Source organism: Aspergillus affinis (genome assembly GCF_023601865.1).
Source record: "Aspergillus affinis strain CMG 70 chromosome Unknown NODE_36_length_285616_cov_85_140891, whole genome shotgun sequence".
In the NCBI taxonomy this organism is placed as follows: domain Eukaryota; kingdom Fungi; phylum Ascomycota; class Eurotiomycetes; order Eurotiales; family Aspergillaceae; genus Aspergillus; species Aspergillus affinis.
In genome coordinates, this window is record NW_026515817.1 from 212,446 (window position 1) to 232,774 (window position 20,329).

Here is a 20,329-nt window from a genome sequence, read left to right on the forward strand (position 1 = left end):
TCTGTTTTATCTACGCAATGGCCCAAGTGGCGCTCAGTGACGCACTCAACACCTCATCCATGTCACTGTCGGCGTGTTGATTCCCAGCAAGGACCGTTCCAATCGAAACATAAAGGGCACTACCGCCTACTCCTCTTCATGCTTCATTCCCACTTCCAAACTCATCCTCAATTGCATTGTCTGAGACTCTGAAAGCGCTTATCTAGACGACGAAGAAAGATCCCTTGTCTCAATATAAAAATGAGCGACAAACCCCCTGATGACCCTACCCGATGGTATCCCCTCGGCCAGTACGTCGAAGACGACGACAACTACATGGGGAAGCGCGACGATGACACCCAAACTTTCACTCTGGCTCGCAGCGACATGGCAGCACTGAACCGGTTCACTCAAACAGGTCGAAAGCTTCCTTTGTCTCGCTCCAGCTACCAGACTCAGATGGGTCTTACCAGCGAGTCTGAGCTTACGACCGATGTCTGGAATGCAGTTGACAAGATGCTTGTTAGTTTTAAGACTGTACGTTGTACAACCTAGATGATGGTGGTGGTGGTGGTGATGATGATGATGTACACGTTATTCGATAGAGATCTTCTGACACTTCACATGTATCAGATCAACGGCGATTGCAACAATTTTTTACTCGACGACGGCGACAACAAGGGCACCTGGGCTAAGGCCGTTGATGTTGCAGGGGCAATATGGGATTACAGTGACAATGCCAGGGGCGAGGCAGGCGACTCGTTCTACTAGGCGATGCTCGAGGCAGTCAATGCCTACAATGAAGCCGATAACGAAGACGACAAAAACGAGCAGAAGGAGTTGGTCAGAGAGTATGCGAACATGCAGATGAAAGATTGCACCGACCTCGCAACTGCGGCAGAAACAGTTGAGACCGAGCTGGGTGACTTTCAGACCCGATGCTCGAGCTATGCCACCGACCTGTCGGGCCATGAGAAAACGCTGCAGAATCTTCTGGACCAGGAGTATGGTGACATCGAAGATATCAAAGCAGACATCGAAAAGCAGACCGCCCTGATCAAGTCCAAGCAGAGCAATATCAATGCAGGCGAGTTCCCGCCGAATCATCGAATAGTAAGTGCTAACTCGGGAGCTAGACCGCCTCATAGAGCGACAAGAAACCTACTATGAGTGGATGTAAGTAACAATAGACCATTGTCCCCCGGATCCGAATTGTGAGCTGACACCTAGGAAAAGCCCTTTCGTTGGTGCCATCGCCGCTGCCATTGTCACTGCGGTCATGGAAGGGGACATTGCCGACTTGACCGATGCGATCATGAAGTTGCAGGACATCATCACCTCGGACCAGGAGAAGATTCGGATCGTCGGGTCTGTGCAAGGCCATGTCACCAACATGAAGGTGGGTTTCTCTCTCTCTCTCTCTCTCTCTCTCTCTCTCTCTCCGTTTTCGGACACCATGAGATGGGATCGCTACTTGGTGACACTGTAATTCCCAATCAAAGCTGACCATAAGTGAATTTTAATACACAGACCGAAGTCCATGACCTCAATGAAATTCTTAACCCTGCAATACAAACGCTTGGAAAGCTGAAAGGAGCCTGGCAAACTATGGGCACCATGCTGCAGGCGCTGAACGACGCTTTTAACAAGCCAAACGACGAGATTGACTACCCAAGCATCGTGAAGACAGAGCTTGACAAGATCCGTCGGAAGTGGAACGATCTTGGGGTCTATAGTAAGTGCTGCCTCATGCCTAGATATTTGAATGCTTTTGAATCCTACGACAAAGACAGGCCCACTAACATATCACAGCGAAACAACACCAGGAAGTTGCATATCTGACCGACGAGCCCAAGGAGACTAGCCTCCAAGACTACGTGGATGAGTTGAACTCGAACTCGATGAAGAATTAGACCGTCTTTCGACACGGTTCTGGTGACCATTGATCTTCAGATGAGCGTTCTATAGTGTTCCTGCACTTTCTACTACTCCACCAGGAGATAGTACCGGCTTTTCGGGGTTTAATCATATCATTGATTGTTCATTGGCATTGTTTTCTTCAACGGTTCCTTATTGTGCGCATGTTCTTTTGTCCTCAGGTCTCGGCATTAACTGAACCCTGGTCTATGTCGTTTTCCTTGGCCCCCTAAGTCTGTCTAAGAGGCAATTTGGCTCTCTGGTAATGGCCTTGTTTACTTATCTTATTTCAATCATTTCATCGACTCCGTCCTGTAGTTAGTTGAGATGTGAAGATGAAAGATTGACGATGATCTTGAAGTTATCCGTGCTTAGTCACTTGTGCTTCTCTTCATCTGCAGCTCCATTTCCAATGAGAAAGAGCCCATCTATTTATACCATTTTGTTTGCATGATTCAGGGTGTTTGCATCCAATATCCATCGACCACACCTGCATGAAATCTCCATCCTGCGCCCCATTCAATTCAGGGGTTCCAACCCCTCAGGGTCAACCAGTCCAGCACTAAGAATAAGCCGGTCGGCTTCTCCTCAAGCCGGACTGGCGCAAGGACCGTGGCCTTCAAGCATATTCTTAACCCATCTAATCTTGGTTTGATGACGATCTCCGCCTGCAGGTCGTTTTTTAAACTTGGCCCACTCATCCTGCGGTGTTCTGATGGCCACAAGTTCCAGATTTACTTTGTTCCTGTCGCGGCCTGTCTGTTGGCATGCCGTGGTGTCTGACCGTCCGAGTCTTGGAGATGTCAAACCAATCCTCTCTCGGCCCCATGGGAAATTAATGAAAAGGAAGTCCAATCTTACTACCAGAAATTAGTGATTATTATTGAATCCGGCCTCACCAACGGTCGATCTCCACGGCTCAGATCCTTGCCTTTTCGGGGACAGTCACGAAGGGAAGGGAAAAATAGAAAAAAAAAAAAAAAAAAAAAAAACCGACCGTGGTTCATTCAGGGACAGAGAGACGAAAGTCACTGCCCAATGGACGATGCCCTTCTGGTTTGTTTTCCTTCGTTATTCTTCTTGTCGTGCTGATTTCTGACTGCTGTTGCAACTTCTTGTTCTACATCTTATTATAATTGCTTTTTTAATCCTTAATCCCCAATTCCTTAGTTCTTAATACTTGTCCCCTCTTTCACTCGTTTCTTTTTCTATTCTGTCGCTCTCTAATTTTTTCTCTCTCTTGTTATCAATTTACTCTTGGCAATTTTTTTTAATCAATTGGTTTAATCGAGTGATCTGGTTGCTTTGCATTTTTTGGCTTTGCGACTGCATCTACATCCCACCTACAGCTAATAGATTTATCCCTTCTTTACCTTCATTTGGCTTTGCAGATCTAAACACCCTCTCCGAACGGAAAAGCAGACTGTCTCCCGCTCGTCCTCCATGGCCTCGTTTTGAGTGGGATCATCGCTTCGTCGTTCGAAATCTAGGTTCTGTCGTTGGCCCATCACGCCCCTCTTGTGTGATCTCTCACCTTCTCCCAGTCACAAACAAAATGGCCTATGGCACAACCTCTGCCGAGGATGCGAGACCTCCCCCGCCCATAATCCCCCCTTCGCCGACGTTATCGAACCCGGATATGATCCTGCCATTTGACGGGAACGAGCGCGAGTCCTCCACTCCATCCCCTCCATTCAACCTGCCGTCCTTGTCCCATCTACAATCTTTCTACGGACCTCGAACCTCGTCCACCGATTTCAGCAACGATTCCACCAAGAACGGTACCTATGCGCCCGTCTACCGACCGCAAAAAATAGGTTTTCCGCGCCACACGTGGCTGCACGAGGGTCACGAGGCTAGTCGCCGCTTATCGGATATCGGAGAGGAGGAAACGCCATCGCCGGCATCATACATGGGCGGGTTTTCGAAGAATGCTCACCTCGTGGCGCGTAATGGGATGGCAAGCTCTCCCGTGCCATATCGCGTCGCGGAGGACACCGAAAATAAGGATGCCGGTGCGTGGAGTAGCTCGTCTAGCTCGACAATTAGTGCCACTAGCGAAACCTCTTCGGAAGGGACCAAGGGGCGTGCACAAGATCAGGGTGTCTTGCCTCAGGAGGTTGACAGCATGAATAATGATCAATTAAGGCAGGCTATTCGGGCCATTGAGACTGGCACCAATGGTGACCCTTCACGACTGAGCGTGGTGTCGACCACGGAGGAAGGGAGCCCGGCCGATGAGCTGTCGTCGGTGATATTGAGTAGCGAGGCGGAAAGGATTCTCGAAAATGCAAAGAAGCGACTGACGGTATGTTGGAATAAATCAAATGGAAGCTTTGTTCACGACTAATTGGCATCCGCTGCAGCTCATGGAAGGCAACCTGACGCGGGCTCGTTCGTCAGTGCGCGTATCCCCGTCACTACCGACGTCGCCAACGCCATCCGGCAGCCAGCCACTCGGACTCGGTCAACCAGTCGGCGGCCTGTACCAATCGATCTCCCGGGCTGATCGTAGGGCGTCCACGTTACGCCCTCGTGCAACGTACTCGTCCTCTCAGGATTCGTCGAACAATCGCCATTCGCGCGTGTATAGCGAGACCACCCTGCCGTCGTCATCTTTGTCAAGTCTACAACCCGCCTCGCCCAATCTGTCACGGTCCATGAGTGCTTTGGGATCGAGCACCGCCTCGAACTTCAACAATGATGACCGATCGTTCCAATATGCCCCGAACAGAGCATATCTCACCCATCGCGCGTCTATCAACTCCCTTCAGCCAATCTTGCAAGAACAAAAGCCCTCTGATACACCTCAAGGCTTGGGGATCTCGACAACGGAAGAAGAGGATCAGCTCTCGACTGTAGACGAGTTCGACTCGAGCTACCAAACCTATGATCCTCCCTCTCGCTCCCAGTCGCAGCTTCAGGTCCGAGATCTTCAAGATCAGATGAAGGGGCTGCACATCAAGATATCTAGTTTGAAAGTCAAGGCACAGGAGGATAATTTACGACGACGGAGTTTGCAGAGCTTGCGAACTCCAAGTCCATTCACCGCGGCGGAACATTGGTATAACAACCCGCTGGAAACGAGGGATCATCACGGCCACTTGAACCCGGGGCGTGGACATAGCCCGGAGTACCCTCGGGAGCGGCGATCCAACGACTCTAACCGAGAACGCTATTCCGCTCGAAATGGACAGGAGGCAGTCGGTGTCAACGGCACCGCACGGTACGTCACGCCCGCTTCCCGAGCCCACCAGCCGGTGGAGGACGACAACCAGTCCGTTACCGAGAGCCTCTATGAGGATGCTCAAGAATACGAGACGGACGGCTCGTCGGGCTCGGAAATCGACCGGGAGGCTTTGAATGAAATTCTGCGCGAGCCGTTGGATGACGATCTCCAAGATCCCCTCGGATCCTTTCCCGCGGTGCCTGCGAACCAGGATTCCCGGCCTCACGAGGAACGCGAAGATGCCTTCGACTACGAGCATTTTATTCTGCACAGTGCCTTGGGCAACTACACGCAGAGCCGAATGCGCCGGAAAAGTGAAGTTTCGACTTCATCCGTCGAAACCACGCGACCTACTCAAGATCGCCAACCTGTCCGTCACTCTCGGACCAATAGCAACGCGTCGGTCTCTACCATGGCCACTTTTGCTACCGCCACGGAAGGAGATCCGGATGATTTTGATAACGTGCTGTACTGGGATAGGAGGTTCAATGCTGGTAAGGCTGCTCAGGCGTAACGCACCTTCGGTCCTGGTCAATGCTAACAGCAAGGTAGAATTGCTTTCCCATCCTCGATATGCCGAAGAGGATGAGGACGAGAACGGCGAGGAGTCCGAAAACATGGGCACCCCGCGCGCCAACCGCCAACGAGATAGCAACGAAGACTGGCAGTCGGATTCACTCACGACGCCCCAGCGGTCTAGTTCGACGACGACGGGGTCCGCCACCCCGACGGCCCTGGCATCGACTCTCGTGTCGACGGTGCGGGCGGCCGCTAGCCCTCACCCCAACTCGGAGAACAGCAACATGGGTCTTAACAACGATGATACCCGTCTGCTGGAACACCTGTTCAAAAGTCTCGGCGATGTCTGCATGGACCTCCAGACCATCACGACCTCCGCCGACCCAGATCCCAAGCATGTGCGGCTGCTGCGGTGGCGATTGGATGCGGCTCGACGGGTGCTGGACGGAGAGCTTGATACTTAGTAATTTTTAATTCTTGATTGATTTGTTCACTGTGCGAGCTGTTGACGAAGGACGATTGATATTTGATACCCTGATGTTTGATTTCTCGTCTTTTGTTCTATATGAGAGTATTATATATACGGATGTATGTACATAGCATCGGAAGGGATGCGGCTACTATATTCCTGGCGTAATGTCTAGAATGAACTGTCTCTTATGCTTTGATAGACAAACAACGAACAAAGCCAACCAAGTGGGGAGCTGACTAAGCGCCCTGCCGATCCCAAAGAGGCAAGTCGCGCTGCTCGTGGCGCATAACATAACATATATTTTCGCGACAAGGCGATCATCTACCAAGTCAGCCATCCTTTCACGGGCAAAAATGAGCACTCCGCATCCCACTCGCCGTCTCCTGATCTTTCAGGAGGCGCGTAATACCTCGTCCACCGAGCTGGTGTATCTGCCTGTCAACAAACTGGGTCTTCCCATCTGCGGACCGGGGCCTGAACTGCCTTCGATTCTGGAATTGCCGCTGCGTGCGTTGCGAGCGTTTACGGACATCTTCAATCAGCCGAAATACAAGGGTTGGTATGTACATAGTTACACGATCTTGCGTTAAGGTGGAATGTACTGGTGCTGACAGCTTCCCGACAGGTCGATTCTCGCCGCTGGACCGTACCATGATACCTCCGAGGAGGGCAAATTCTATGCGGTCATCTTGGAACAGACGAAAGATTCCTTCAGTCCCGGTGATTCGACGGGCCCGTGAACATGACATGTGCCTCTCTGCCAGTCTGAAAGGGTAGGGAATGAAGACGTGTATGCTTAATGAATGCTGTTGGGTGGCTCTTCTTTTCTTGCGATGAAGCTGGCTAGGGTGATGTTCATTTTTATGTGGTTATGATGCCTTGATGATGTTGATGAGATTTTTTGACTGTTTTATTCCTTTTATTTGTTCTCTGTAGATCTTCTCTGTTTTGTACAAAGTGGTTGTTGTTTTGGTGAGGACGTTGCGTTGTGGTGAACTTGTTTAGGAAAAACCCCCCTCGTCTTCACTGGTACAAGCGAGAGCCATTGCACTGATGAATTTGGTTCTTTTGATTCACCTGCCAAGTTGATTCAGATGTGAGGGGCTCCTGGCTGGTTCATCTCTTCGTCTCTCCCTCCCTCCTTCCTTCTTTCCTTCCATCCTCTCCCTCTTTACTATTTCATCTACTCCCTACTCCCCATCGACTTCCTTTCTTCCATTTCTCCTCATCATTCGTCTCTCTCACTTTTTGATATCAACTGTACTACCTCAATATCTTGGAATTACTATTACTATCACCCATCGTTACCTCATCCACAATGGCCGCTGCGAGCAAGATACTCCTGATCTTTTCCCAGCAGGATGGCAAGATTCTGAACTACCCGGGTCTCCCCATGACTAAACCCTGCCCCATGATCGCCACAAGCCAGAAGAGCCTCGTGGTTGATGCGCGCCTTTTGATTAGCGTCTCGATTGAGCTTCAGAGCGACGCGGTGTATTGCGGATAGTAAGTCTTTGTTATAAACTGTCTTACATAGGGATTTTCATGCCTGGATGCTAATATTTTGGCAAGCCATTTTCACATGAGCTTCCAGGACGACGACAAGAAGTTCCTCTTTGTGATCTTGCACAAGGGAGACTTGATAGATACCGAAACCGAGTGTGATGCTGACGTCCCCGTCGCCGATCAGAGTTGCGTCCGTAACGATGGATGGGACGGCCCGGCCGAAAATGATGCCCATGGCTATTTCCATGGTAATTTTGGTGCAGAATCTGTCTGGGTTCCTCCAGTAATCAGGGCTGCTGAAACCTCTAGCGTTGCTCATAATCGTGAGGATGACTACAACTGGGATGATTCTTGCCATGCTCACCCGCTTCGAACCTCTGCAACCACTCCCACCCGTGCCTATCCCAACCCGCTAGTGAGACGCAAGAGAACCCACAAACCTGCTAAAAAGGGCTACGCAGGATCCTGGTACAACGAGCCTAGCACCGTAGTCTCTGACTGGTGCACTGACGGCGGAAAAAAGAACAGAGACTGGGACACTGGTGACTCTGTATGTGGCTGGGATATCTATGACGAAAGTAACCACGACAATCGCCCAGACGCGTCCATCCTCACCCCGGAAAGCACGGAGGCCGACAGCACCGTCAAGCCTGAGTATTATGCCACTGTTTCCAGCGCTGATTATGACCGCAGAGCTAACGGCGTCACAGGAGTGTTTAGTAGCGGATATTGCAGCACTTTCGACGCCTCTGAATGGAGGTTGTAGATCTATGAGAGCTCAGCCAGTGAATTCCAAGCCAGCGGTTCTCTCGTGGGTCATCATCAAGGGTTGGTAGTTGATTTATGGGGTTTTCTCCTTCAGTTTCTGGACCATAGGTTCGACTTGGCGCTTAATTGGTTCAGTCTGGATGTTCTGCTTTCTTTTAGCTCAGTTTTCTCTCTCTTCTCTTTCATCAATACCCCGGTTTCAAACTATCTCCATCTACATTCATATCGAGGTTGATGTTTTTTGGCAAAATGGCGGTCTTTACTTTCACTCTCCGCACCAAAAAAAAGCTTCCTTTTTGTTCTGACCGGGATATTTCAATAGCTGGGTTGATATGCGGTCATTTGCTCAATGAAATTGCGTTTGCTGGTCAGCATCTATCTTTTGAATCGTAACTTGAGTATTTAGGACTCAGAACACAAGATACCTAGTTTGACTTCTCTTCTTTCTCTCTCTTTTCAAGTATATCAGCAATCAAAGACTTCACTCCACATAATCAAAGATACCTACCCAAATTCACTAAATGTGAGACTCAAACAATGTTTCCCCTAATTCCTCTCTTCACCCATGCCAGTGGTGGTATGGATACTAGGTACTATTTGACTTGACGTCGGAGGAAGCTCTTCACTAGCTAGGATGATCTCTATGGATGCATCATATTTGCTTTGCAGTAGAAAGAAAAGCTAGGGAGTAAGCTGGGTAGGTAGGTAAGACAAGTCGGATATTTTGAGAGTATATAGTGGCGGTTACATATATGGCTGTTGTTGTAGTTGTATGAGTGAATTGACAGATAGATAAATAAACAAGTGATTTTCACTTTCAATCAGATTGATTCAAATTACATAAAAAATAAAATAAGATAAGAATAGAATTGACTATTGAACATACAGGAAATACAGCGAGCAAGGAAAACGCGGGCGAAAACGAAAAAAAAAGTAAAAGAAACAGAAACATACTGGAAACGAATCCCGCTGAATTTCAAAGATTCCTCATGATCATTGACAATTGTCATTCATACCTACTGTAGTAGCTACTCTGCTACCTAGGCCCGTATCCCCAGCACCCTCTCCCTTTCTGATGATATGATATGATATGATAGCGATGTTGTTTGGGGGAGGGGGTTTGAGAAGCCAGATTAAATCCCCCGAAGCCCATAAACGATTAGTTAACTCATGTGTAGACATTTGCTGGCGGTAAAAGCTTTGCGCCGTAGTGGAGGTCGAGGGAACGGGAGTCGCTTGGATCGAAGACGGTAGCTTGACGTTCTTCGAGGAAGAGAGCTGATGGGGATGTTAGTTAGTCACTGCATCTGGTTGTAGTCATGGAGGGGAAAGACTCACGGGTGATTTTGATCATATCGAACCAGCGGGCTGCGTGCTCGTCGCTCCCATCGACGGCCTTCAGGACACCACTATCCGGTCGGGGATTGGCCTTAGGCGGCAAACTGCGCATCTTCAGCAGCATGTGCAAAATGTCCGAAAAGCGATCGCCTTGGCTGGCATAGTAAGGGGGGCGCTTGTCCAAGGGCCACTGCTATATGTTAGGAATCTGTTCAAGTAAAAGTCCAAGGGAAATAGCTTACCCGTTGAGAAAAAGTCTCGTCTTCCCATGAACGGAACAACCAGCAAGTTCTCTCCACGCAGTTCAACAGAATCATCGAAACCAGGAAAGTCTCAAACCAGCCGCTCTGCTGGCGCTGAAGGAGGCGTCGTTCAAGATCATTCATCACCGATTTGCTCAGCTGAGAGGCACGTTTCTCGGTGGCCGCGCGCAATTGACTGCTCAAAAGTCCATAGGATTCGGCGTTGGTAACCTCGTCGATCGGCATGCGTCCGTCGTCCGAAGGCTGGGCTAAAGAGTGCATCGATGTGGGTGGAAGAGTAGGGTTGCAGAAGATTTTCCAGCGCAGCTCGGAGTCAGCAAGCATGTGAGTTGCAACCCACAGCTCCAAAACTCGCTCCAGCAGTACATCCTATGAAACATCAGCCTTGGGTCCCTTTCCCCAATTCTGCGGTACAAAACATACCTTCTTCTGTTGACTCAGCTCAGAGGCGAGCATCAAGGTCGGTCTCATGAACTCTGAGGTTTCACGTTCGTAGAAGTAAGACGCGGTCTTCTTAATGTACATTTCAATCTTTCCAGGAAGATCATCTGCGTCGCTGTCAAGGAGAAAGAGTTCGGAGAGGGGTCCCTGAAATTGCGAGTCGTCTCCAAGGCCCTGGAGCTGGGGGTCAAGTGTCGATGCTGACGGCTTGTGGGCCTGGAGAGAACTGAAGGTGACAAAGACACCACTCTCTTCAAAATGTGTGACCTCAATACGTCCCGCATAGTGGTCGAATTTGAGTTGGTTTCGGATGCTGCTCACATCGTGATAAGCAAGGGTGGCGTGGAGATCTAAAAGGCGGTCGTCAGTCCTGGCCTTCTCTCATCAAGTTAAACCGGCAAAATCAAGACAACCACTTACTTGCATTATACAATTCGAATTCTTCCGCAATACGCGTCCGAATGCACGGGTGTTTCCACAGACGCGCGCTCTCAACGCTGGCGCAGGTGGTGCAAGGACTGTCGCCAGAGCACTGACAAAATTTCGTTAGGATTTGGGGGGGGAAAAATAGAAATCTTCATTTAAACATACCGGTTTCTTCAACATGCGACACCGAATACACGCGCCCCGCTTTCGTACTTCCTGGACCTCTCGACGCCGGGTCGCAGAAAACCGTCCGCGAACCTTCGGTTTCGTCGGCTTGGTCGAGTTCCCGAATTCGTTCACAAATCCCTTCGCCTGGGAGTTAGGATTCATCGCGATAGGACGAGGGAAGGTGGCAGCGCGCTGCGTCGCGGCGGTCAGGGAAGGATCGTGCTCCTGAAGGCTATCGAACAAAAGCTGCTCCTGAGTCGAAAGCTGCTGGTTCCACGGGTTCCCCAACTTGGACAGGCCGTCAGGAAGTCCGACATTAGGATCATGATCCATCGGCATCCCCTGCGGCACCATCTCGCTGGCCGAGGCAGCGATCATCGAAAGTTGTGACTGGCGAGCATTGGCAGCCGGATCGGGGGTCAGCGAAGCGTCGGCCAGGGTGGGAGATGCGGACGAAGGTTGATCTTGGGAGGTATTAGGGAGAGAAGGGAGGGTCGTCGCGTTGGAACCTTGAGGTGTCACTGTGGGATTGTTTTTCATTAGCGCGCCACAAAGACACGAAGAGAGGTCGACGACAAACAAAGCGAACAAAGATAGAGAAACACGGCGAATAACGTGAGGTGGACAAAAAAAAAAAAAAAAAAAAAAAAAAAAAAGCAAAAGAGAGACACAGGGAGAGAGAGAACTAACCTGGTGGTTTTACATCCTCGTCAATCTGCTCCGATTGAGCTGGATGTCCCTGGAAACCCTCTGCTTCGAGCGCGGGGTCTACAACAATTGTCTTGCCTCCCACGGTGACCGACTGGGTGTATGCAGGGCCGTTCGCATTATTGTTCCCGCCGCCAGCACCACCACTGCCACCACCTCGTTTCCCTTGGTCTGATGCGCCCACCTGCCTCGAGGCCTCGGCCAACACATTGAGACCGTCGAAGTTTTGACGCGTGGTAAATGGCAGATCCACCCCCTTGCCTTTGTTCTGCCCCGCCAGATTGGGGTCCTTATTCTGGTCGCCGTCGGCCAGGTCGGGAAGCTCATGGAGGCGCAACAAGACGCGTTGTCGATCACGTAACGGGATGGCTTGACATTTCTTCACCAAATGGTTGGTCAAGCTGTCGATGCGACCCTTGGGGAATTTTTCGCCGCACGCCTTGCAGGTATGCTGGTAGCGATTACTGGCATCCTCGAGTTTTTGACCGCGAATAAAGAACTCAAGGATCAACTGGTTGGGTTTGCGACCCATCGTGACAAGGGTTGATGGAGGGCTAAAGGTGCGACAGGAAAGGGTGGCAGAAAAAAAAACAGGGCCTTGCTCCCAAGGAACTCGACAGGATAGCGTCGGAATCGCGGAAGACTCGAGAATTATACCAGTCGAGTACAGCTTCCCTTACAGATGCGCGATTGCAAGCCGAGAGGACACCGAGTGTTTCGAGGGACCGTGACGCACACAACAGAAGGAGGGAGGGAGAGGGAGCCGAGGAGTGGATAGACGGGCAAAATAGTAGTGGCCACCAAGGCAGCGGAGTATTTGTGGGCCACCACCACACAAAATAACGGAAAGGAGCGCGAAAGTGGCAGTGAGAAGCGGGAGGACCAGCTTGATAGAGAAGATTGGGAGATCCAGAAGGATGGCAGCGATCAGAATGGGGGAGAGAGTGGACGAGAGGATGAGAGGGAGTGGGATGGATGGGAATAATGTTGCAACTGGCGGCAAAACGCCGACTTTTGCACGGGCGGTCTGGAAGTTGCCGCCCTCACGTCGCCGTCCGGAAGGTCACGGGGGCTGCCATGCCCTTCACCGCATGAAAGGCGGTGATGAGATCGGTGACTGGCCTTTTCCTTATAAACTACGGAGTATAGAGTATAGTACGGACGATGATCGAGGATTCACTCGACTCGATCTGGACGCTGGTGCAGACCTTGATACATCCATTCATCCATTCTTACTTACAGCCTCCGGTAACTATGTAAGTGCGCCAGAGCCACCTTTGCCTCTCTGCTGCTGTACTACACTTGTCCCTCTACCAGAAACACAAAGGAGAAAATATTGAAACCAAAAAATTCAATTAAAAATGAAAATAAAATAAAAATAAAAATAAAAACAGGTCTTACAGTTCGGCTCCGATCTCGTTGTCAGTGACCGCTTTTTCTCCCATTCCTTACAGCATTGATAGTCATGATCGTGATGCATGAAGTACTGCCTGGTCTGACATTCCTCGTCAGCCGTGTGAGAACCAACCGACCTCTCTCTCTCTCTCTCGTTGGTTGCAGCGAAGCTTACAGCCATCAAATGCAGGCAGAGAAGTCGGTCTGCAAACTTAGAACAACAAATGCAGTCCCAAAACCTCCCCGGGACCGCTGCATGCCCTAATTACAGATCAGATATTATCTGTCACCCATCGGCCGACCCGCTCTACCTAGGCGGGCCACAGAAGAAAGCAGGAAACAATTTGCGTGGAGACTTGAGAAGAAGACAGAAGAAAAAGGAACAAATAATGCTATAGAAAAAAAAGAACCCCTCGGTGAAAACTTGATTGTCTTTCGGTCAGGCACGTCAGCATATGCGGTGCTCAGGAGGTCGCCAAGGAACCCCCAAAATCTCAAAGATACGTCGCTCGTCACGTCCTTCGAGGAGTCGGCCCGTGGTGAGTTTCACCTGTCGTGGCCCACGTAGCACATCGGTATAGAGCCCTCTCTGGTTTAGTCGCATGCCTTTCTTTCGCGCCAGGAGCCTCATGCTTCGATTGAAAATATCGTTCCCCGTGAAGTAGATCAATGCGGCCCCAATTTCCGACCCCGGCACGAATAGAAGATCGATGCGACGCCAGACGTGGCGGCCTGGTAACTTGGACGCGCCGTGCCACTTGGATCCATCCCCTCGGGACGTGCTAGCCAGACTGACTTGGAGGAATCCCTGTCGGAACAGTTGAGGGATCACATCTTCCATCATCATCGTACGGATCTGCTCGCTTGTCGCGTCAGGCTTGGTGATGAGGCAGTCGATGTCGCCCGAGTTGGCCGCCCCACGTCGATAAGAGCCACCGATGATGACTTGCATTTCGGGGTCGGTCTTTTGCACAGCCTGCCGGACGATTTCGCCATGCGCCTTCACTTCGCTGCGCTCAATCCGCTGGGAGAAGTCATGGTAGTGCTCTACACCCACCCGTTGATGTTGACTCAGTGAGGCTTTGGTTTCGAGATCTTCCAGGGTTTTGTACCCTTGGGCGAGCCATCTCGATGCCTGCGAAACCCCAGCCCCGTAGACGCCAAGGAACAACTGAAGTATAAGATCCTCGGGCGTGGTGTTCGTGTTTTCGAGGCGGCGGAGACGGTTCGTGCACACGATCTCCTCGATCTTATCTGCCAGGCGTGTTCCTATTCCGGGTATCGCGAGAGCCTGAGTGCGATTCACAACCTTCTTGGACTGTCGGCGAAGAGCCGATATGGCCTTTCGATAGGCAATGACACGCCAAGTATCATCGGTCCGGGTATAGTAATCTAGCATCTGCTGAAGGACCTCGATAGTCCTGGTATTCGGACCTTCGCCGTTCGACTTTGCATCATGTTTCTGCATGCAGGCGAAGTTCTGCTGCCAGTCACCTCTCGTTTTAGTATCCTTCTGTATAGACCCCCTTTTCTTTCGCATGGCTCTCTCGGAATCCGACTCTACGAAGGTCTCCGCATCAGTTTCTTCAATCGAAGTTTCGTCATCAGAGGCATCTAGTGGCTCGAGAGGCTAGTCTTTCGTTAGTTCACGCTCTATTGAAAGATATCTGTCGCTTACCAAATCTTTCACGGCTTTGGCCTCCTCGATCATTTCGTCCAACGCATCACGTTCCCGCGGAGGAGGAGCCTCAAGAGCAGTCTCTTCGCGCCTCATTTCTGGAGGCTCCTCTGCCGGGCTGACACCAACACGGAACTGGTCATTTGATACTGCAGAGTTTTGAGAGGGTGTCGGAACCTGCTGCTGATTTTTGCCGGTCGATTTTAACGGCAAAGATCCTGGTGAAGGGGGTTCCTCCGCGGGAGCAGGCTCTTTGTTCACAGGAGATACCGGAACCCCCTTGACGCGGAATCGCGTCTGCGTCGTTTTCAATACTTCCCGGAAATTGATGCATTCTGCAGGATATCTCTCATCTACAAGAGCTATAGTGGACTTCACAAAGTCAGTATACCAGACAAGAACAGAAGGACCCTCGGTCCCAACTTACAGGGAAAGTCTCCAGCTTTAGGTGTTTCAAAACATCTTGAAAAGTCAACCCCTTGTCAACTATGACATGAGTGATATTCTCTTCATCACTCCAGGACCGAGCCCACCGAGCCCCGTATTCCTCTGCTCGCTGGATCCGCACACGTCGGACTGGCGAAAGGTCATTATTGGGGAAGAAGACTAAAGTAACTTGTTGGTTATCATGTAGTAGATGGGTGATAAAACCGATCACTCACAGAAGTTCAACCCCTTGAAGATCTGCTGATGCTCAGGGACCACGATGGGTGAGTACTTGCGCTTCCGTTTACCGGTCGACGATGACATGCTAGCCTTGGTCTTTTCCATCGTAGGCCCGTTGACATCCAATCTCTTGGCTGCAGGAGCTTTTTGATCGCCGCTGCTGGCCGAATCACTTCTTCCGTGCCTCGAGCTCACAGCACTCTCTTGTGCTGAGGACTGAAGACCCAAATGGGATCGCATTCGCGCTAGACTCGTCGGAGCTGAAGCCGTAGATTTATAATTCACAGCTGAAGTCAAAGTGTGAGAGGCAACAAAGGAGTCAATTTCAGTCTCAGTTCTTGTCCTCGAACGAGCTAAAAGACGAGCAAAATCGTCGACTTCCTTATCTTCCAGTTCATCCGACAGACAATCCAGCTGATCGAGGCGCTGGAAAAAGACCCTTTTATCTGCCATCCTGTCCATCATGGCGGCTGATGAGGGAATTCTCCAGATTCACTCCTTCCCGGCATGTGAGCCATGGATTGGGCGATACGATCTCTGCCTGCTAGGTAGCAGGCGGCGGGGTTCTTTTATTCCCCGCGGGTATGGAAAGCGCCGATGAGTTTCAAATCGCTGCAATCCACCGGGAAAATTCCATGACTGACACGCTGACCAGGCAACGCGTTGGGAGAAACCACGAAAATGCCGCCAGGTCACGGGACTGTCTGGTCCCATTAGACTTCCAGGTTGGGATTAGCGCCATGGAAATTCGGTGGATCATCGGCAGCTTCATTTGGAAGTTCATCTTCTCTCTGTGTTTCTCTCTCTCTCTCTCCGGTATTCACCAGAAGCAAAATCAAAGAATGTGGAGGCCTTCTGTCTTCCTGTCCTCGCATCCAGAGGCTGTCCTCCTCCGCGGAGGTCCCAGTCGCTGCCTCAGCTGTCGATTCCAACTTCGCAACGCCGTCGCCGCCGCTCGACCCAGACCGGCTCTTCGATACTATGCCAGCAGCAGCAACGGCAACGATGCGAGCAAGCCCTCAACCACCAAACCCCCGATCCCCGAAAAGGTCCAATTCCAACAGAACGCTCCCCCTTCCTCTCCTTCCGACCCCGAACCCGGCGATGAAGACTTTACGCCGCCGACCCTAGACCGACCCATCGGGACCGTCATCCCGCCAGAAGAGGGCCAGAACTCGGGCGTCGACTCGCGCAGCATCCGACAGCGACGCGATGATTTTGTGAACTACGACCGACATCTCGAGCGACGGAAAGAACTGTACTATTCCTCTCCTCTCCTCTCCTCTCCTCCCATCCTACCCCCCTCCTAAAAATAACATTTAACTGACCATCGTACCCATCAACCCCTAGAACCCGACAAGTCGCCAAACCCTACTTCCGCGAATGGTCAAACATGCGACACCACGAGGGCAAGACCTTCCGGTCGAACACACGACTCTTCAAGCGCGACAAGGCCCTCTACTTCCCCAACCTCAACGGCATCACGCTCGCCTCGCCCAAAGAACCCCAAGACACGAGCGCGCTCCTCCGCGGCAAAGTCAGCGTCGTGAACCTGTTCTCCAGCGTGTGGGCCGAATCGCAGGTCGCGACCTTCACAGGCCCCTCGCAGAACCCGGGTCTCTACGAAGCGTTCCAGACGGCGAGTCCGCTCGTGCAGAAGGTCGATATCAACGTGGAGGAGAACGCGCTGAAGGCGTGGCTGGTGCGCATGTTCATGTTCCGGATGCGCGCGAAGCTGGACCCCGCACAACATCCGCGGTGGTTCATGGTGCGGAAGGGCCTGACGGAGGGGCTGAGGGAGTCGATTGGCATGATGAATAGTAAGGTGGGGTATGTGTATCTGCTAGATGAGAACTGTCGGATTCGCTGGGCGGGCAGCGGTCCGGCCGAGCCGGAAGAGTTGGAGGCGCTCAATAATGGCGTGCACAAGCTGATCCAGGAGAAGAAGATCAGCATGGAGTCGGAGCTGCCGGCTCAGGAATGGGAGGCTAGGACGGGCCACGATGACTCGGCCAGTTTGAAGCCCAGGGTGGTTATGAAGCCGTGATTGATTCAAGTATGGATCATCAGTATTCTTTCGGTTTCGCATTCACATGTATGTACATACATAATATATATCGGCAACTTTCGAAACGCCAGCGCGCCGATCGGATTAGCATTTCCTGTATAGTAATAGAAATGGAAGAGAAGATCGAAAGACCAGCATGCAACGCCATCCCAAATGAACCAGCCAATACCAATATGAACAATCAAAGACGGAATGAAGACCCGGGCTATCAATCAATGAACCCTCCTCTTTATCAACCATGCACTTTCCCTCCCCTCACAGCCCCCTCAACAATGCCCCCTAAAACGAGATCATCTCAAAAACAACAACATCAAAAAACAAACCCCAATAAACGCCCCCAAGATCAACGCATCCCTTCTCCTCTTCGACCCAATCTTCCCCATCAACGCATTCATCCCAGGCACCTGGCCCGCGGCGCCCACAATCCGCCGATTAATACTCGCCAGGGTCTCGCGCTGCAGCCCGAAGTTCTCATTGATGGTGTACGCCTGGCTCAGGACGCCGTCGATGACGTTGTGGCTGCTATCGATGTGGCCGCGCTCCTCGAGCATGTAGTCGGCCTCGGCGGCGGCGGGGTTTGAGGCGTGGTAGGCGTTGATGTCGGAGCGGACGTTGGAGAGGAGGTTGGCGCGGTCGCGGGACTCGGTGATTGCGGACGAGAGGCGAGAGAGCTCACGGCGGTGGTCTGTGAGGACTTCGCGGTGGCGGGCGAGGTTGTTTTGTTTCAGGGCGGAGGAGGTGAGCGTTGCTTCGGAGTCGAGGAGGCGGGCGAGTTGGGAGATTAGGGATGTGCGCTGAATAATGAAGGAGGTAAGTTCAGTTCGTCTTTGCCATGGAGGGGGGGATGGATGGGGAGAAAGAGAAGGGGGTACCTTTTCGAGGAGTTCTTTCAGTTGCGATTCCACGCGGAGTTCATCTTCTGATGGTGTCGGGGGGAGTTTGGTCATGGATGCATATTGGGCGTACGAGTGGAAGAGGGTTTCGGTCTGGATTGTACATATCGCATCAGTATTTGCAGTTCTAGATCATCATCAAATGCCTATCTAGTCATCCACGATGAACAGAGACAAGACTAGGCAGAAGCATCATACCTGGGTTTCCAGCGAGCGGGCCTGCTGCCGGAGTTGAGCCCACCCGGTGCCAGTCGAGGTGGCCATGAGTTGTACAGAGGAACAAGAAATGTCAGACAAGCAGAGAAGGAGAAGTGTCAACCAAAAGACAGTAATATTAAGATAACCCGGTGATTGAATATCCACAACAACGTCACCGACACTTCACATGCCTCTCCATCTCCAACTCCAACGACGGAAACCAACTCAGCCGGAACCCCCCCAAGGCGGCCACAACCGGCAGAACCGCGCCACATCGTGATGCATCAGCCACAACCTGGAACCATCCGTCAATCGACTCCATCACGTGCCCGCTTAGTCGGCGCACCACCCGCCAGAAAAAATTAACCCTAGTCCCACAACGAACATCCAATTTGACCCGGTCCATCTTCAATCTTCACGTCGACAACCCGTACGATACGACAAGAAGCCGCCCACCATGGTATGATGCCCCTGAATGTCTGGAAATTTTGATCTAGGAGAAAAAATGGCTGACGGTTTTTATTTTGGTTTTAGTCGTCCAAGGTCAAGGCTGGTCAGCTCTGGGGAAAGAACAAGGAGGACCTCTCCAAGCAGCTGGAGGAGTTGAAGACCGAGCTTAACCAGCTCCGTGTCCAGCAGATCACTGGCGGCGCCTCGTCCAAGTCTCACAGAATGTGCGTTTGAAAAATGAAATACCCTGCCTCAGAACTCGGATGAAAAGTTGGATTGGATTGGAACGGAATGGAACGAACGAACAGGTTGAGATATCTGCGCCGGCTAGGAAAATGAGTGGAGGAACAAATTTCTAGGATGGCCAACAATTCCAGGAAGAAAAGAGGAGGAAATTTGAACCCAGGACAACAAGGACAAAAAAGCCAAAGCGACCGGCGCAATCTCTTCCACCGTTCTTTCATCTCAAACTCCATCCAACAATCTCCAGGATTCGAAAATCAAACAGAGAAAAAAACCACGATACTAATATTTTATCTCTAGCCACGACGTTCGCAAGTCGATCGCTCGCGTTCTGACCGTCATCAACGCCAACCAGCGTGCCCAGCTCCGTCTGTTCTACAAGAACAAGAAGCACATCCCTCTTGACCTCCGCCCCAAGCTCACCCGTGAGCTGCGCCGCAGCCTCACCAAGCACGAGTCTCACGTGCAGACGGAGCGCAAGAGAAAGCAGCAGATCCACTTCCCCCAGCGGAAGTTCGCCATCAAGGTATGAGAAGCCATTTGGAACCATGCTGGGAAGAAAAAAAAAACAACGCCACACTGCGCTTTTCTTTCCACCCCCACGCAAAGCAAATGGCCAGAACATGATCGCTGATACATCTTCCCTGCAGGCTTAAATGAAACCCCAGGGCCGTGCTGCGTGTGGATCTGATCTGGATGGAGTTATGGGAACGTCGTTTATTAAGATGACGGGTTGACCTATCTATACCTTACGGAGGGAAATGGGTCGGTTTCATCAAAAAATACGTTTCTTTATTATTTTTTTGAGAAAATTGATCATGTAACCTAGAGATGAAAGGATGCAAGGTCGACATAAATGAAGGCTTTACTTGACGTGAATGATGCATGATTTTCCTTTTCTTACTCAGTTGGACTTTTTGCTCTGCTGTGCCTGCAGCTTTAATGGATGCTGGGTTGCAATTTGCCATTCTGGGGTACTGGCGTGGGGTATCTCGAACTCGGTT

At 51.2% G+C, this 20,329-nt stretch overlaps 10 protein-coding genes across 10 annotated transcripts; 7 read left to right on the plus strand and 3 right to left on the minus strand.

Moving 5' to 3' along the window:
* Positions 1 to 240: 240 nt before the first annotated feature.
* KD926_006692 (uncharacterized protein) lies at positions 241 to 1,892 on the plus strand (the record flags this gene model as incomplete). The annotated part of the gene is made up of 6 exons (XM_053099699.1): positions 241 to 516; positions 613 to 684; positions 751 to 1,070; positions 1,210 to 1,378; positions 1,510 to 1,714; positions 1,792 to 1,892. 6 exons carry the CDS (start codon positions 241 to 243, stop codon positions 1,890 to 1,892), a joined length of 1,143 nt encoding a protein of 380 aa, XP_052956599.1.
* A 1,559-nt stretch (positions 1,893 to 3,451) lies between these two features.
* KD926_006693 (uncharacterized protein) lies at positions 3,452 to 6,108 on the plus strand (the record flags this gene model as incomplete). The annotated part of the gene is made up of 3 exons (XM_053099700.1): positions 3,452 to 4,204; positions 4,263 to 5,619; positions 5,678 to 6,108. 3 exons carry the CDS (start codon positions 3,452 to 3,454, stop codon positions 6,106 to 6,108), a joined length of 2,541 nt encoding a protein of 846 aa, XP_052956600.1.
* A 361-nt stretch (positions 6,109 to 6,469) lies between these two features.
* Positions 6,470 to 6,856, plus strand: KD926_006694 (uncharacterized protein; the record flags this gene model as incomplete). The annotated part of the gene is made up of 2 exons (XM_053099701.1): positions 6,470 to 6,675; positions 6,742 to 6,856. 2 exons carry the CDS (start codon positions 6,470 to 6,472, stop codon positions 6,854 to 6,856), a joined length of 321 nt encoding a protein of 106 aa, XP_052956601.1.
* Positions 6,857 to 7,434: 578 nt separating this feature from the next.
* On the plus strand, positions 7,435 to 8,388 carry KD926_006695 (uncharacterized protein; the record flags this gene model as incomplete). The annotated part of the gene is made up of 2 exons (XM_053099702.1): positions 7,435 to 7,622; positions 7,689 to 8,388. 2 exons carry the CDS (start codon positions 7,435 to 7,437, stop codon positions 8,386 to 8,388), a joined length of 888 nt encoding a protein of 295 aa, XP_052956602.1.
* A 1,170-nt stretch (positions 8,389 to 9,558) lies between these two features.
* KD926_006696 (uncharacterized protein) lies at positions 9,559 to 12,266 on the minus strand (the record flags this gene model as incomplete). The annotated part of the gene is made up of 7 exons (XM_053099703.1): positions 9,559 to 9,668; positions 9,729 to 9,918; positions 9,971 to 10,360; positions 10,415 to 10,782; positions 10,853 to 10,964; positions 11,024 to 11,547; positions 11,717 to 12,266. The coding sequence occupies 7 exons, from the start codon at positions 12,264 to 12,266 to the stop codon at positions 9,559 to 9,561; spliced, it is 2,244 nt and encodes a 747-aa protein (XP_052956603.1).
* A 1,311-nt stretch (positions 12,267 to 13,577) lies between these two features.
* On the minus strand, positions 13,578 to 15,938 carry KD926_006697 (DNA-directed DNA polymerase IV; the record flags this gene model as incomplete). The annotated part of the gene is made up of 4 exons (XM_053099704.1): positions 13,578 to 14,759; positions 14,808 to 15,179; positions 15,235 to 15,413; positions 15,470 to 15,938. 4 exons carry the CDS (start codon positions 15,936 to 15,938, stop codon positions 13,578 to 13,580), a joined length of 2,202 nt encoding a protein of 733 aa, XP_052956604.1.
* Positions 15,939 to 16,057: 119 nt separating this feature from the next.
* KD926_006698 (putative F1F0 ATP synthase assembly protein Atp10) lies at positions 16,058 to 16,783 on the plus strand (the record flags this gene model as incomplete). Its single annotated transcript, XM_053099705.1, has 1 exon — positions 16,058 to 16,783. One exon carries the CDS (start codon positions 16,058 to 16,060, stop codon positions 16,781 to 16,783), a length of 726 nt encoding a protein of 241 aa, XP_052956605.1.
* An 83-nt stretch (positions 16,784 to 16,866) lies between these two features.
* KD926_006699 (mitochondrial ATPase complex subunit ATP10) lies at positions 16,867 to 17,520 on the plus strand (the record flags this gene model as incomplete). The annotated part of the gene is made up of 1 exon (XM_053099706.1): positions 16,867 to 17,520. One exon carries the CDS (start codon positions 16,867 to 16,869, stop codon positions 17,518 to 17,520), a length of 654 nt encoding a protein of 217 aa, XP_052956606.1.
* A 311-nt stretch (positions 17,521 to 17,831) lies between these two features.
* KD926_006700 (putative vesicle transport v-SNARE protein Gos1) lies at positions 17,832 to 18,698 on the minus strand (the record flags this gene model as incomplete). Its single annotated transcript, XM_053099707.1, has 2 exons — positions 17,832 to 18,527; positions 18,633 to 18,698. The coding sequence occupies 2 exons, from the start codon at positions 18,696 to 18,698 to the stop codon at positions 17,832 to 17,834; spliced, it is 762 nt and encodes a 253-aa protein (XP_052956607.1).
* Positions 18,699 to 19,089: 391 nt separating this feature from the next.
* Positions 19,090 to 19,857, plus strand: KD926_006701 (60S ribosomal protein uL29; the record flags this gene model as incomplete). The annotated part of the gene is made up of 3 exons (XM_053099709.1): positions 19,090 to 19,092; positions 19,167 to 19,306; positions 19,626 to 19,857. The coding sequence occupies 3 exons, from the start codon at positions 19,090 to 19,092 to the stop codon at positions 19,855 to 19,857; spliced, it is 375 nt and encodes a 124-aa protein (XP_052956608.1).
* Between the last annotated feature and the right edge of the window lie 472 nt (positions 19,858 to 20,329).